Source organism: Lissotriton helveticus, chromosome 6, assembly GCF_964261635.1.
Source record: "Lissotriton helveticus chromosome 6, aLisHel1.1, whole genome shotgun sequence".
NCBI classification, from domain to species: Eukaryota; Metazoa; Chordata; class Amphibia; order Caudata; family Salamandridae; genus Lissotriton; species Lissotriton helveticus.
Window position 1 is genome coordinate 9,621,342 of NC_136067.1, and position 14,941 is coordinate 9,636,282.

Sequence of the window (14,941 nt, forward strand, 5' to 3'; positions counted from 1 at the left end):
TCATTGACGAATCTCCCCCATAGACCGGCTCCCCAGTCACTTCGAGCGATCCGGTGGGCAGTCATGGCGATCTTGTAGGCCTTGAACCACTGCTGTATGTCGTCGTTCCGAAAATATTCCCGGACCACATCTTTGGGGATGTGGACCTTCTGTTCGGTAGTACCTGGGGGGCGCGGTTGTTCGGGCACCCCTAGGTCTTTGTTCTGTTTGCGCATCTCTATCTCCGCTAGCTTGCACTCGTGTTCGTATGCCAGTCTTTTTTCTTCGAGTTCTCTCTGTCTCTGCTTCTCCTCTCGCTCTTCTTGGAGCCGTAAGTGTTCTAAGTTCATTTTTTGTTCTGCCAGTTTCAATTCTCCGTCTAATTTGAGCCGTGCCAGCTCTAACTCGTGAAGTCTATTTTTCTCTCGTTCTCTGATCTCTTCCCAGGAGAGATCCGTTCTCCTTTCTTCTGTCAGAGTGGTGTTTGGTTCCGGGGCTTCGGCGGTATTCGTCTCTGCCCAGGATTCTAGGGCGTGTTTGAAGTCCTCTTTCGTGCTCAGACCGGTGGTAGCAATGCCTAGTTCTATGCAAAATTGTTTTAGCTCTCGGTGGTTGTACTCTTCCAGTTTTTCCATCTGGAATTTCTCTGCAGATCCGCTCTCTCTGGTCGTCATTGTGGATTAGTCGTAGGGTGAGTTACTCTCTGTACGGTTACGCGTTGGTTCGGATCGCGCCGCTGGCCACCAATGTTAGACGGGGACCTGGAGGGTCGGCCGAGCACAAGGGGAGAGGCCTCCGGTGAGGGCCGTCTCCAGCGATCGTACAGACGAGTAACTTCCCCCCCACAGATGGATGCCACACGAAGATCAGCTTAACACCTTTTATAGGCAATTCTTTGAGTAAGGTGGTACGATACAAGGAGATTAGGACACGATGATCCTCTCAATTCTAGTCTCTATTAGGGAAAGGGGGTAGCGGGACAGTCTTGGTACCTACAGGTACTGAGGTGAAACGGTGGTAGCTCACAATCCTCGAGCTCGGCGTTCGGACGGGTCAGACCGCGGCAGCGCCAGCAGGTCCCGAAGAGGTCGTAGGTGGCAACGGGCCGCGGCAGCGCCAGCAGGTCCCAACGAGGATGACGGTTACAACGGGCTGCGGCAGCGCCAGCAGGTCCCACGAGGATGAAGGTTGCAGAAGGCCGCAGCAGCGCCAGCAGGCAGGACAATAGTTCACAAGGCAGGGCTGCGGCAGCGCCAGCAGTCCGTCAAGGATGAGTTCTTCTCGGTGTCTCTCGACTCCAGGATACAACTGCCTTCCTGCTCTGGGGCTGCCTCAGTTATAGGTCTGGCGCCCTTTGATGTCCGGACCCTCGCACTGGGAGGTCGGGAGGTCCGGGATGAGGGAGTCCAGACACCCAGCAGGGGGGTGGAGCCAGCACCCGGGGAGGCTGGGGGCGATCGGCCCCTGGCGGGGGGAGAGCCATCGACACTTCTTTCTCCCATTAACCTGCCAAGTGGTCCGTTCACCTCCTGGGTGGATGGTGGTGCCGGGATGTCGGGGCCCGGCCAGGCCCAGGGTTGGGGTCGAGCCGAGGCCACGCGGCCGCGTGGTGCAGTGTCCAAGATGGCGGCTGGGCCGGGCAATGGGGTTGACGGGGGCCTGGGCCCGTGGCACAGAGATGTCCGGGGGCAGGCGTCCCGGAGGGGGACGGGTTGCGGGTTGCTTCTGCGGGTAGCCCCCGGAGAGCCGATGTCTGGGCCCTGTCATGCGGGGAGGGAGCGAGCCCTTCGTGGGGCCTGTCCAACAAGAAGGAACTCAGTTTTCAGAGCATTTAGTTTGAGGTGATTATCGGCTAGCCAAGATTGAGTGTTAATAAGCGTGGAATTCAGATGTTTGATGTCTTCCGGGGATTGAAGCTTTAGGTACAGTTGTGTGTCGTCGGCGTACATATGGAATTGGACATTAGAAGCTTGGAGCAAGGTGGCGAGCGGTTCCATGACGAGGTTGAACAATGTGGGGGAGAGGGAGGATCCTTGTGGAACACCTAGATCTGCAGGCACAGGTGAAGATAGCACATTGTCGATCTTGAACTTCTGAGTCCGGTTGTGAAGGAAGGACGAAAACCATTTGAGAACCGTTCCCGATAGTCCCATTCTAGTGCTTAGCAGCTCCAGCAAGTTCTCATGTTTGACCGTGTCAAATGCTGACGAGAGGTCCAGAAGGATGAGGAGGCAGGACTCATTGCGATCAAGAATTTGGAGGGCGTCATCAATTATGTGTGTCATAGCTGTTTCCGTGCTATGTTTCGCTCGGAAGCCTGATTGATGAGAGTTGAGGAGGTCAAATTGGTCAATGTGTCTTGTTAGTTGGAGTTGGACACATTTCTCCAGCAGTTTGGCCAGGGTGGGGATATTGGTGATGGGCCGGTAATTGTTTAGGTCAGACGGATCAGCTGTAGGTTTCTTGAGTATAGGCGTCACTTGCCCCACCTTGAGGGAGTCCGGAATGAGGCCTTGTTGCAGGGAGCTGTTGATGATTTTGGTCCAGAGAGGGAGGAGCAAGGGGATGAAGTCTTTTACCGCATTAGCAGGTAGAGGGTCTGTGAGGTGATTAGAGGGCTTCAAGGTGCAGAGCAGTTTGCGGATTGCTTCTTCCGAGTAGGTATCGAAGTACTGCCAGGATGCCTTGTTTTTAGGTTGAGTGTAAGACATTCTGGTGTTGTTGGGGAATCGACTTACATCCAAGATGAGGTCCTTTCTTATGTTGTCAGTCTTTAGCTTAAAGAAAGCAGAGAAGGCTTCACAGTGTGGGGTGTCGCTTGTTGTGCTGTTTGATTGTAGGGGTTGAGTCTTTGTTTGGGTCTTGATTAGTTCGAACAGCTTTCTTGGCCTGTTTTTTGCTTGATCCAACTGACGGCTGAAAAAGTCCGCCTTTGTGCGCTTTATTTTCCTGAAGTAGGCGTTTCTTTTGTTCTTAAGCCTTTTGAGGTGCAGTGCTGAAGGGTCCGATCTCCAGGTGCGCTCTGCCATTCGCATAGTACGCCTGTCGTCATTGAGTCTATCATCATACCAGGGGTTAGAAGTTTTGGTGGAGACTCTCTTCAGTTGAAGTGGGGCGACTTCATTGACTACTGTGTTCATAGAGTCAAGGTAGTGGTCCATCAGTGTTTGAACATCCGAGGCACCTGAAGGGGGAAGGAGGAGATTGCCGATGTGGGGAGGCAGGGTAGAGGGGTTAAGGTTCTTCATGTCCCTTTTCCAAGTTTTGGATTTGATTGGTTGAGCTGGGATAGGTTTCACTTTTTCATTGATAAAGAAGGTGATAATGTGGTGGTCAGACCAGTCGCAGGGTTGGATCGCCTCCAGTTGTGTTGAGTTCTCTTTGGCAATGATGAGATCGAGTATCGAGCCTTTGTCATGTGTTGGTCTATCGCATATTTGGGTGAGGTCAAGCGCATTAAGGAAAGTTTTGAGACTATTCACCACTGTGTCTTTCTGATCGTTCCAGTGAAGATTGAAGTCACCCAGGTAGACTTGGGTTGTCTGCCGACCGGCATTGGAAGTGATCATGTCCATGAGTTGTTGGGTGAATATGAGGTTGTCACCAGGCGGGTGATAGAAGAGATGTAAAGCACAAGCTTGTTTGCCCTCGCTGGTAATGTCGAGGCAGAGGAGTTCACTGGAGGGGAAGGAGGGGGGGGGTGATTTTAGTAACGGAGAGGTTGCTCCTAAACATGCATGCAATTCCCCCGCCCGTCTTGCCAGGGGACCTGTCCAGCCTAATGATGTTATAATTGGGGGGGACTAGTATGTCCATAATCGGGGTAGAGGCTTCAGTAAGCCACGTTTCCGTTAGAATGGCTAGGTCCAGATCCCTAGCTGAGACGAGATCAGCGATGTCGGAGGAGTGTCTCTGGGCCGATCTGCAATTGAGTAGGATGCATTTGAGTTTGGGAGAGAGAAGGGTGGTCGAGCTTTCTAGTGTGAGGGGGACTTTTCTGAGGTTGTTAGGGACGGAACCTCTATTATTGAGTGTTGGGAGCCTCAGAGGGTTTGTAAGAATTGTGGGTATGGGGATGTGTACGTTGGATATGTGTTTTTCCGGACCTGGGCCATAAGAGTGCAGTAGAGAGCATAATTCACGGTCCGACAATGGGTTGAGGGCACGCCGGGGGCGGTGGGCGTTAGTGCGAACGGGGATAGTCGGCCAGCGCGGGTGTCGTTGGAGGCGAGGGTATGTAGGGAGGGTGCGTCGTTTGTAGGGTAGAGGGATGGTGGGAGGTAGACAGAGCTGGGAGGAGAGAAGCTCTTTGATTGCGTGGACATCTTTTTTGATTTGTAGCATGTCCTCTTTGACTTGCTGGAGGGTGGATAGCGTTTGGTCAGGGGGTGTATTGGGGATGGGGTTAGTGATGAGAGCCATTGGAGAATCGTTGAGTAGTGAGTTGGAGAGCGGGCAGGGTATCGAGGGGGTGGATATGCTAGCGTTGTCGGAGTGTTCTGCAGTGCTAAAGAGTGGGATGGCATTCAACGTGGGGGCCTTTTTGTGGGCGAGGGGTGTGGGTGAAGTAGGAGAAGTAGGAGAAATGGGCGGTAGGTGGGAGGCATAGGTAGTGCCGTCAGTGGGAGACGGTGTCGGTGGGTAAAAGAGTGAGTGAAGGCTGGAGACAGTGGGGGAGACAGGAGGGTAGTGGGGGCTGAGAATAGGAGGAGGGAGAGAGGGGGATGCTAAGGTAGAGGAGATGGTATGTTCTGTATCTTTTGTTGGGAGGGTGAGAGTGTCTTTGGCAGGAGTGGGGACGGAGCTGGGGAGGGAGAGGTGTCCGCCGTGGGGGGGATGGGAGTGGGGGGTGGATAAACTCCAAATGGTGGTGTGTTCAGATGGCGGCGTGTGGGTGTGGGTTATTGTGTCAGGTGTAAGAGGCTCGTGGGTGGGAGTGGGGAGGGAGTTGGGGAGGGAGAGGGGTCTGCCGTGGGGGGGAAGGGAGGAGGGGGTGGATACGGCCCGGGCGATGGTGTGTTCAGATGGTGGCGTGTTGTGAGTGGGAGTTGTTAAGTCAAGTGGGAGAGGTATGGAGGGGGTGTGAGAGGGGGTACGAGGGGTCCTGTTAGAGGGGCGGCTAGTATATGATGTGGAGACGTTTGTGACTGTTCTTGGGGAGTGCGGGGCGTTAACCGCAGGTGGGTCGTTTACTGGGGTGCTAGGGGTATAGGTGTTGTAGGTGGGGGCTGCGACGTCAGGGGTGGTAGTGCTGGTGGAGTTCTGGGTGGGGGTCCGCAGCTTGCAGAGGTGTTCTTTGAACTTGGGGAACATGTTGTCTAGCAGTTCCAGGTTCTTATCCGTGGATTGAATTAGGACAATCCCGTTATTGTAGATGGTAATGGTAGTCCTGCCAGGGAAGAGGCGGGAAGGTGTGGTAGAGAGAGTTAGGCCATGAGTTGTTTTCCTGGTGGTGGAGACGGTGAGTAGGGATAGGAACACTTTTCTCCATTGGGCTCTGCGTGAGGTGTGGAAGATGATGTCAGTATTCAGGGCTCCATTGCCCGGAGAGAAGTAGGTGTCGGCAAAGGGTGTTTCAGGGTGCGATCTCAAGAAGTTATGTTTAAAACGTTTAGTGGCTTTTTTGGTGAGTGTGGGAGGGTAGATAATTCTAAAAGTGTGCGTGCCGTTGGGCTCCATTATAGAAAGGCTGTGATGTTGGGTATAGGAGAGTGGACGACTATGCATCACCAATTTGTGTTAATCGTCTCTTTAGCCCTCCAGCAATGAAGAAATATATTTAGGAAGGAGCCTGAGATTTTAAACCCACAAACCGGATCCTTCACCCCTTTCGTAAAAAGGCCTCCCAGACGAATATGGCTTCCATGATGAAGCATGACTCCTGTGTTTGAGGGCTAGCCATACATCTTTATGTATTTCCTGGGTCCTTGCTGTAAACATATACTCAGCCAATAGGGCTTCTCACAATTAAAGTAATTCCTGTTGGAACCCTATAAATTGTGTTGTTTATATACTTGTGGTTATATGGCTGTGTCTGGAAGGGTACACTTTGCAGCTGCCAGTTTCCCTCTGTCCCCTGAAACCCATGTAGGGGTTATTTGAATAAGGTTTCTAATTATACAGCATAGCTCTTTAATAGAACAATCCTAGCAGAAATCTACAGCAGTATAAATACATTGTAAGGTCACTGCCTATTTGTCAAAGCTAGACGCCCACCCTCTTCCGTTTGTGTGACCGAAGCTATTCGAGAGGGACAGAAAAAGCAGATTGATATCCAAAGAGAACAGCAAACCGGAGAAGAAACTCCGGAAACAAGCAAATGAGAAGAACCTTGAAGAAGTAGAAGCAGCCAGGAAATTGAAGGGCACGGACTGGAATTAGAGGCGCTTAAGCAGTTGGCAATAGTGCGTCATAATAATCTGCTTCACAGGTATAAGTACATAAGGCAGGAGAGGGGTCATAATTTCCAACTCCTTGCATAGAAAATCTGGATTCCGTCCAACTAGCCAATGACACAAGAAGCCGAGTTGAAGGTGAAAAACCTTTTTGGTTCCATGGACTGATCAGTCTTTCATGAGGTGGGAAGCTCTGCATGAAAGGAGAGTCTGTTCCCCACTAATCCTAACACCAGCCGGGCCAAGAGGTGGGAGTGACCATTGAGAGCTAGGGGGTGAGGAGTCCCTTGGAATCTAGCTGGAAGCCCTGGAATGATGGACGAAGCGGACTGGTATCTGTTTCACACTCTCAGAGGGAGAGGTACTAGACATAGGAGGGACAGAAGTGGGGAGTCAACAAACCAAGTGAGTTTAAAAGCAGCAAAGATGGAGTACAGCACAAGGAACTGGGGAACCGCACGGCACACAAGGGACCTCCAGTGTTTGAGGCGTGCACAGCTCAGGCTACTGGCTCTAAGCGCCAGCTCACAAACATCTGCTGCTGCTTATTGAGACGAGAGCCAAACCAGTCCGCTTCTAATGGTCCCCAGAGTAGAAGTCCTCATGATAACTGGACGATTCCGCATCCCACTGCTGGAATCCGGAAAATTATGTGAGAACCAAACCACCACTGGGCTGGAGTTACCCGGACAATCTTCCACCTTGACTGAGGGGTTGTGGTTGACACAAAAATTCCTGAGGTCCAACGATTTGGTGGCTATACGCTTGGACCTGATCATCTCCCCGCCTCTGACTCATTGCACAGCTGATCCATCCAAAGGAAAGTTAGCAGTTGGATTTGTGATTGAGATTGTGGCTCCGCAAGGAGATCCCCGGAATTTGATGTGGAAGGACTATTCTTTGAGAGACCAGTATCGTCCAGTAGGGACCCCTGGGGGTAAGCACCCTAACCAAGGCTGATTCCTCCAACTCCGTTACCAAGCCTAGAGCTTAACCAAAAGTGCTATTAACGTTCCAAGTTTCCATGTTCTTCAGCCACCAATGTAGTTCTTTTGGACAGTCCTTGTCCGTGACAGTCTGAGTCAAATAAGGGAGATGCTGTAGTACAGGGTGCCTGGAAATATCACCTGTGCAAGGGGGAGCATAGTCCCACAAGCCTGGAGAGCTCCCTCAAGGAGAGGGAGGGACGTGATAGGCATAATTACCTCTGGATTAGGTGAAGCTTGTCCCTTGGAGTCTGAGGCGGCAGGAGCGAGTGTGCACAAGAAACTCCAGGAATTCTCTCATCTCGGATGATGAGTAGGCAGATTTTTCAAGGTTCTCAATAAACCCCAGGGAGTGGGGCAGAAGCAATGGCTTTTTAGTGTAACAATTGTGCATTTTTTTTACATAAAGTCCTCTACTGAGAGCACTTCCTGGTCCAGCGGGACAGTGGAGAGGGCAACAAGGGAGCTGGAAGGTGTGTTCTACAAAGTCTGTGTTGAGGAGCTCTGGTCCGTTTGGAGACCCCAGTGATGTGCAGGAACCTTATTCCTCTTGGGGAGAAAGAATCATTGCAGTGCAGCCCCATAGAGAGGGATGAGAGAGGAAATGGAAGGAAAGAGCAACATATGCTTACCTGACGCTGAGTTGGAAGAGTGTTGGGAATGGCTGAAATCCGTGATTGGCACAGCCAACGTTGACTCCTCAACCAAAAGGAGCTTCTTTAATTCAAATCTGAGCATTCTCCATCCTTTCATCTGCCTAGAGCACAACAACCTCTCCCAGATCCCACTGTCCCTTCCTGCTTCTCCCTTAGGACTTCAGCACATGATTGATGCAGATCAGGACAGTAATGGTGGAGCCGTACTCACTCCTTCAGCAAACTAAAACAGATGTTTACTCTGTATAAGCCACGTGCCTGGTTTAAGGTTTTTTGTTAAACTCTGTGTCTTTTTAAAGGCTCTTATGCGATGTCCGCTCTCAGGAAAACTTTTTTGGGATATCCTCTCTCAAAGACATGTCCTGCTACTCCCCACGGGTAGTAGGGTACTCAGTGTTGATCTGTCTTCTCTGTGGTTCTTCTACAGCTCGAGCACTTCTCCATATTTGTGTCCCCGTCATGTCCATGGACAGCACAAGCTCCTCCATGGTATGTCTGCATCCGCGACGCACAACAATTGATTTCTTTTTTTTTTAGAGAGCGGGTAAGCTGCCTGCTAAGTGGCATCTTTTCGTGAACTCCATGCACGACTCTGGTGCCATCCTCAATTCACTTGCGTCACCCAGGGCTCCCAGGTATGGTACAAGGCAAAGCTTCTCCCGCCATGCCCCAGGGTTGCTAGAAGAAGCTTCTCCTGCCATGCCCCAGGGTTGCTAGAAGAAGCTTCTCCTGCCATGCCCCAGGGTTGCTAGAAGAAGCTTCTTCAGCCATGCCCCAGGGTTGCTAGAAGAAGCTTCTCCTGCCATGCCCCAGGGTTGCTAGAAGAAGCTTCTCCCGCCATGCCCCAGGGTTGCTAGAAGAAGCTTCTTCAGCCATGCCCCAGGGTTGCTAGAAGAAGCTTCTCCTGCCATGCCCCAGGGTTGCTAGAAGAAGCTTCTCCTGCCATGCCCCAGGGTTGCTAGAAGAAGCTTCTTCAGCCATGCCCCAGGGTTGCCAGAAGAAGCTTCTTCAGCCATGCCCCAGGGTTGCTAGAAGAAGCTTCTCCTGCCATGCCCCAGGGTTGCTAGAAGAAGCTTCTTCAGCCATGCCCCAGGGTTGCTAGAAGAAGCTTCTCCTGCCATGCCCCAGGGCTGCTAGAAGAAGCTTCTCCTGCCATGCCCCAGGGTTGCTAGAAGAAGCTTCTCCTGCCATGCCCCAGGGTTGCTAGAAGAAGCTTCTCCTGCCATGCCCCAGGGCTGCTAGAAGAAGCTTCTCCCGCCATGCCCCAGGGCTGCTAGAAGAAGCTTCTCCCGCCATGCCCCAGGGTTGCTAGAAGAAGCTTCTCCTGCCATGCCCCAGTGTTGCTAGAAGAAGCTTCTTCAGCCATGCCCCAGGGTTGCTAGAAGAAGCTTCTCCTGCCATGCCCCAGGGCTTCTAGAAAAGCTTCTCCTGCCATGCCCCAGGGTTGCTAGAAGAAGCTTCTCCTGCCATGCCCCAGGGTTGCTAGAAGAAGCTTCTCTGGAGGACCTGCTTGTTTTCACTTCTTGAGCTTGGACTGATTTCCTCCAAACCTGGTTACATCCCACTCTTTGTTCTTCTTTGTCGGATCCATGTTTTTCCTATTTTGAGTATTCAGATGGTGGAAATCAACAAGGAGGAACATTTAGGGAGATAAACTTCAGTTCGTGATCTCTTAAATTTCTATGTAGTGTGCCACCATTTTGAATCTTCCACTGTCGCCAGCCAAGGGACAGGTTCACAAGGGTGGGACTGGCTTTGACAAGTAATACTTTACAGGTACGTGTTGCTTCCTCCATCTACTTAAGATTGTCTTGCTTAATGATTTTCTTTTTTTCACCCCAGCCTGTATTCAAAGCCTCTCTCTCTGTCTCTCTTTGTCTGCATCACACTCACCTCAGCTTAAGCTTTGTCCTCGTGCAATTGCACATTCCTTGTCTTTCACTAACCCACCCAAATCAAGTCCTCATCTTTCCTGACAACACACAATCCCAGTGCATTACACAAACGTCGATCCATCACTTCTACACAAAACACAACTCTTGTTCCCAACACACAACCCTCATCGTGCAGCAAGTTGTCCATGCCAGATCCTACACACAGCCACCAATGCCTCTTGTCCCTCACATACACTACTACCTCTTTCTATCCGTAGTCTGGAATGGGCCATCCTTCACACTGGCACGCATGCGACATCCTTCCCTTACACAATTGTCTGCTCTCTTAACTCACACTGAGTCAACGCTCTTTGTACACACAGTGTTACTATCATGCTTTAATCGGCCTTTCTTCCCTGCCTGTGCATTACTTTGTCCCCCACACTGCGTCTTGTGTGCTATGTATGATGTGTGTACTGCTCGGTTATGGCTCTGTAAGTTGTTTTGTTTTTTTCTCATCTCTGTGATTTAGGCTTAAATGCCTCCTGGGGAAATCCTCTTTGCCCAATCTCCAATTACCAGGATGTGTCTCCAACGCTGTATCCCAGGCCCTCCTCTAAAATCGCTTCTGCTTTCGTCTTCAAGAACTCTCCTGCACTCTTCAAAGGTTTCGCCCCATCTATCTGGTGCCACCCTGGACCCAGCGTTCCACCCAAGACCGTGACCTGGAATGAGGAGTGCCGGCTTGCATTACCACCGGAAGATGGGCTTTCTTTCTCGGAGAAGGGCTGAGACTGTGCAATGTATCCCCCCCCCTTGTGCCTGCTGCAAGAACACTGTTTAGGTTATTTAATGCTCAAGTGTGGCAGAATCCTACATTTCCAACCTTGAAGAGTTTGAGCTTCGGGCCAGGAACACAAAGGCATCCTCTGCCTGCTATACTTTGCCTCGCCCCACCTCAGACATTAATGGGCACTCGCAGGTCCAGTGCCAACTATGCAGTCTTTCAGTGTTCTCCTGGCACGTCATTTCAGAGAGTAGCGTGGGGCACTACTGTACCCTCTTCTGGGATGGAACCAGAATAGAACTGATGTCCCCTAGATTGCGGTCATGAGTATGCTAGGCCAGACCTGCCCGTGCGCCCACAGTTATGGGATAGGGCTTTGTATATCCTCTGTTCAGATGGGACATTTGTACTAGGCTTTCCATTTCCAGACTGGGGTCACCGACTGTGTGTTACCACGTCTAGCCCCTAACCACACATGCCGCGCTGTTTCACTGCAATCCTCCACTCACACTTGGCGATAAAGTTGCACCATCTGAACTCGGACAAGACATCCTTCCCACTGTAGTCGCACTGGCAATCATGCTTTTTTCTGGAGAAAAAAGCTCCTCCAGCCCCTGTCTCCTAGCGAAAGCCTTACTGTTCGTTCGTCCCACGCCTCTGTACTATGCACCCATCCTCAGTTTGTGTCTCTACATTGAATTTCTATCTTCTGTATCTAGTCAGTGTTCCATCCCACAGGCGAGCCTTGATCTCTTGAAAAGTAACAAAAGATGTCCTTGTCTGGCTGGACAGGAGTTCCCAAACCTGTCACCTGGATGGTGGCCCAGTCCCCTTTGTCTAAATTGTACAAACCTTGCAGCCTGTGATAGGTTTGACCGCTCATTCACAAAGCAAGCAGTTACATTGTGAGGTTCTCACTAAGGGGGCATATGTGTTCTAGGGAATAACCTGTTGGTCTGGGTGTGAGGCCTCTGGTACAACTCTGCGAGGTGCCAGATCAGATCAAAATAAAAGGCGTGCTCTAGTCCAAAGGCGCCAGGCTCTGAGCAGATGACCTTTACGCCTAGCCAGGAAGGTGTGACCAAAGGAAGAGGCAGGGGGTTGTGACTCAGTGGCCTTTGGGGCTTGTTGACCAAAGGAAGAGGCAAGGGGTTGTGACTCAGTGGCCTTTGGGGCTTGTTGACCAAAGGAAGAGGCAGGGGTTTGTGACTCAGTGGCCTTTGGGGCTTGTTACTAGCTTCTGTGATGTATGGTGTCTAATCTCCGCTTCTGCGCATCATGTCTCCGCTAGGGTCCATGGACTCCAGGCTCCGCTCGCAGTGAGATGGAGTCAGTGTGTGTCAGAGTGATTGTTGTGTTGAGGCACTGTAGAGAACCATAGCTCCAAACTGTGCTCTTGTGAAGGTGTGGTTAGAGGGTTCTAGACTGTGTGAAGGAGATGGGATTCTCAGGCTTCTGTTGGTTTTAGAATCCGCCATTATAACAGAGATATGGCCTAAACCAAGGGTTCAAGGACAGTGAAAGTGTGGACTGGGTTCACAGGTTCTAGTTCTAGACTTAAGGCTTATTTTGAAACTATTGTCAGGGCATATGGGTTCTAGTTCCACCTCTCAGGAAGGCGGTGTGGCCAGAGGTTCATGGATTCTCATCTTAGCTCTTCAGGAGCAGCTGTTGTCACAAAACCAGAGGTTCTGTTCCCTGCTATTCAGGAAGAGCTGTGGGTTCTAGTCTCGGCTCTTAGGGAGGTGCTGTGGGCTCTAGTCTCAGCTCTTAGGGAGGTGCTGTAGGCTCTAGTCTGGGCTCTTAGGGAGGTGCTGTGGGCTCTAGTCTCGGCTCTTAGGGAGGTGCTGTGGGTTCTAGTCTCGGCTCTGAGGGAGGTGCTGTGGGCTCTAGTCTCGGCTCTTAGGGAGGTGCTGTGGGTTCTAGTCTCTGCTCTTAGGGAGGTGCTGTGGGCTCTAGTCTCGGCTCTTAGGGAGGTGCTGTTGGCTCTAGTCTCGGCTCTTAGGGAGGTGCTGTGGGCTCTAGTCTCGGCTCTTAGGGAGGTGCTGTGGGCTCTAGTCTCTGCTCTTAGGGAGGTGCTGTGGGCTCTAGTCTCGGCTCTTAGGGAGGTGCTGTTGGCTCTAGTCTCGGCTCTTAGGGAGGTGCTGTGGGCTCTAGTCTCAGCTCTTAGGGAGGTGCTGTAGGCTCTAGTCTCGGCTCTTAGGGAGGTGCTGTGGGCTCTAGTCTCGGCTCTTAGGGAGGTGCTGTGGGTTCTAGTCTCGGCTCTTAGGGAGGTGCTGTGGGCTCTAGTCTCGGCTCTTAGGGAGGTGCTGTGGGCTCTAGTCTCGGCTCTTAGGGAGGTGCTGTGGGTTCTAGTCTCTGCTCTGAGGGAGGTGCCGTGGGTTCTAGTCTCGGCTCTGAGGGAGGTGCTGTGGGCTCTAGTCTCGGCTCTTAGGGAGGTGCTGTGGGTTCTAGTCTCTGCTCTTAGGGAGGTGCTGTGGGCTCTAGTCTCGGCTCTTAGGGAGGTGCTGTTGGCTCTAGTCTCAGCTCTTAGGGAGGTGCTGTGGGTGCTTTGGGCTCTAGTCTCTGCTCTTAGGGAGATGCTGTGGGCTTCAGTCTCTGCTCTTAGAGAGGTGCTGTGGGCTCTAGTCTCGGCTCTGAGGGAGGTGCTGTGGGTTCTAGTCTCGGCTCTGAGGGAGGTGCTGTGGGTTCTAGTCTCGGCTCTTAGGGAGGTGCTGTGGGCTCTAGTCTCGGCTCTTAGGGAGGTGCTGTGGGCTCTTGTCTCGGCTCTTAGGGAGGTGCTGTGGGCTCTAGTCTCTGCTCTTAGGGAGGTGCTGTGGGCTCTAGTCTTGGCTCTTAGGGAGGTGCTGTGGGCTCTAGTCTCTGCTCTCAGGGAGGTGCTGTGGGTTCTAGTCTCAGCTCTTAGGGAGGTGCCGTGGGTTCTAGTCTCTGCTCTCAGGGAGGTGCTGTTGGTTCTAGTCTCGGCTCTTAGGGAGGTGCTGTGGGCTCTAGTCTTGGCTCTTAGGGAGGTGCTGTGGGTTCTAGTCTCAGCTCTTAGGGAGGTGCTGTGGCTCTAGTCTCGGCTCTTAGGGAGGTGCTGTGGGCTCTAGTCTCGGCTCTTAGGGAGGTGCTGTGGGTTCTAGTCTCCGCTCTTAGGGAGGTGCTGTTGGCTCTAGTCTCAGCTCTTAGGGAGGTGCTGTGTGCTCTAGTCTCTGCTCTTAGGGAGGTGCTGTGGATTCTAGTCTCCGCTCTTAGGGAGGTGCTGTTGGCTCTAGTCTTGGCTCTTAGGGAGGTGCTGTGGGTTCTAGTCTTGGCTCTTAGGGAGGTGCCGTGGGCTCTAGTCTCGGCTCTTAGGGAGGTGCTGTTGGCTCTAGTCTCAGCTCTTAGGGAGGTGCTGTGGGCTCTAGTCTCTGCTCTTAGGGAGGTGCCGTGGACTCTAGTCTCTGCTCTTAGGGCGGTGCTGTGGGCTCTAGTCTCTGCTCTTAGGGAGGTGCTGTGTGCTCTAGTCTCAGCTCTTAGGGAGGTGCTGTGGGCTCTAGTCTCTGCTCTTAGGGAGGTGCCGTGGACTCTAGTCTCTGCTCTTAGGGCGGTGCTGTGGGCTCTAGTCTCAGCTCTTAGGGAGGTGCTGTGTGCTCTAGTCTCTGCTCTTAGGGAGGTGCCGTGGGTTCTAGTCTCTGCTCTTAGGGAGGTGCTGTGGGTTCTAGTCTCTGCTCTTAGGGAGGTGCTGTGGGTTCTAGTCTCGGCTCTTAGGGAGGTGCCGTGGGCTCTAGTCTGGGCTCTTAGGGAGGTGCCGTGGGCTCTAGTCTCGGCTCTTAGGGAGGTGCTGTAGGCTCTAGTCTCGGCTCTTAGGGAGGTGCTGTGGGCTCTAGTCTCGGCTCTTACGGAGGTGCTGTGGACTCTAGTCTCGGCTCTTAGGGAGGTGCCGTAGGCTCTAGTCTCTGCTCTTAGGGAGGTGCTGTGGACTCTAGTCTCGGCTCTTAGGGAGGTGCCGTAGGCTCTAGTCTCGGCTCTTAGGGAGGTGCTGTGGGCTCTAGTCTTGGCTCTTAGGGAGGTGCTGTGGGCTCTAGTCTCTGCTCTTAGGGAGGTGCTGTGGACTCTAGTCTCGGCTCTTAGGGAGGTGCTGTGGGTTCTAGTCTCGGCTCTGAGGGAGGTGCTGTGGGTTCTAGTCTCGGCTCTTAGGGAGGTGCCGTAGGCTCTAGTCTCGGCTCTGAGGGAGGTGCTGTGGGTTCTAGTCTCGGCTCTGAGGGAGGTGCCGTGGGCTCTAGTCTCGGCTCTTAGGGAGGTG

The 14,941-nt window shown here is 52.4% G+C and overlaps 1 protein-coding gene across 5 annotated transcripts in view; it reads left to right on the forward strand.

The window, feature by feature from the left end:
- KLC4 (kinesin light chain 4) overlaps positions 1-14,941 on the forward strand; it is a 411,746-nt gene that overhangs the window by 307,960 nt on the left and 88,845 nt on the right. Inside the window, exon 14 of one of the 5 annotated variants that reach the window (XM_078647265.1) lies at positions 10,423-11,484. The exons of 3 other annotated variants lie outside the window; for them this stretch is intronic. In XM_078647265.1, coding sequence (XP_078503391.1) covers positions 10,423-10,428 — 6 coding nt within the window. In that variant the 3' untranslated portion in view covers positions 10,429-11,484. Of the gene's footprint in view, positions 1-10,422; positions 11,485-14,941 lie in introns of those variants that run through there. One more of the 5 variants, XM_078647264.1, reaches the window with a different exon arrangement.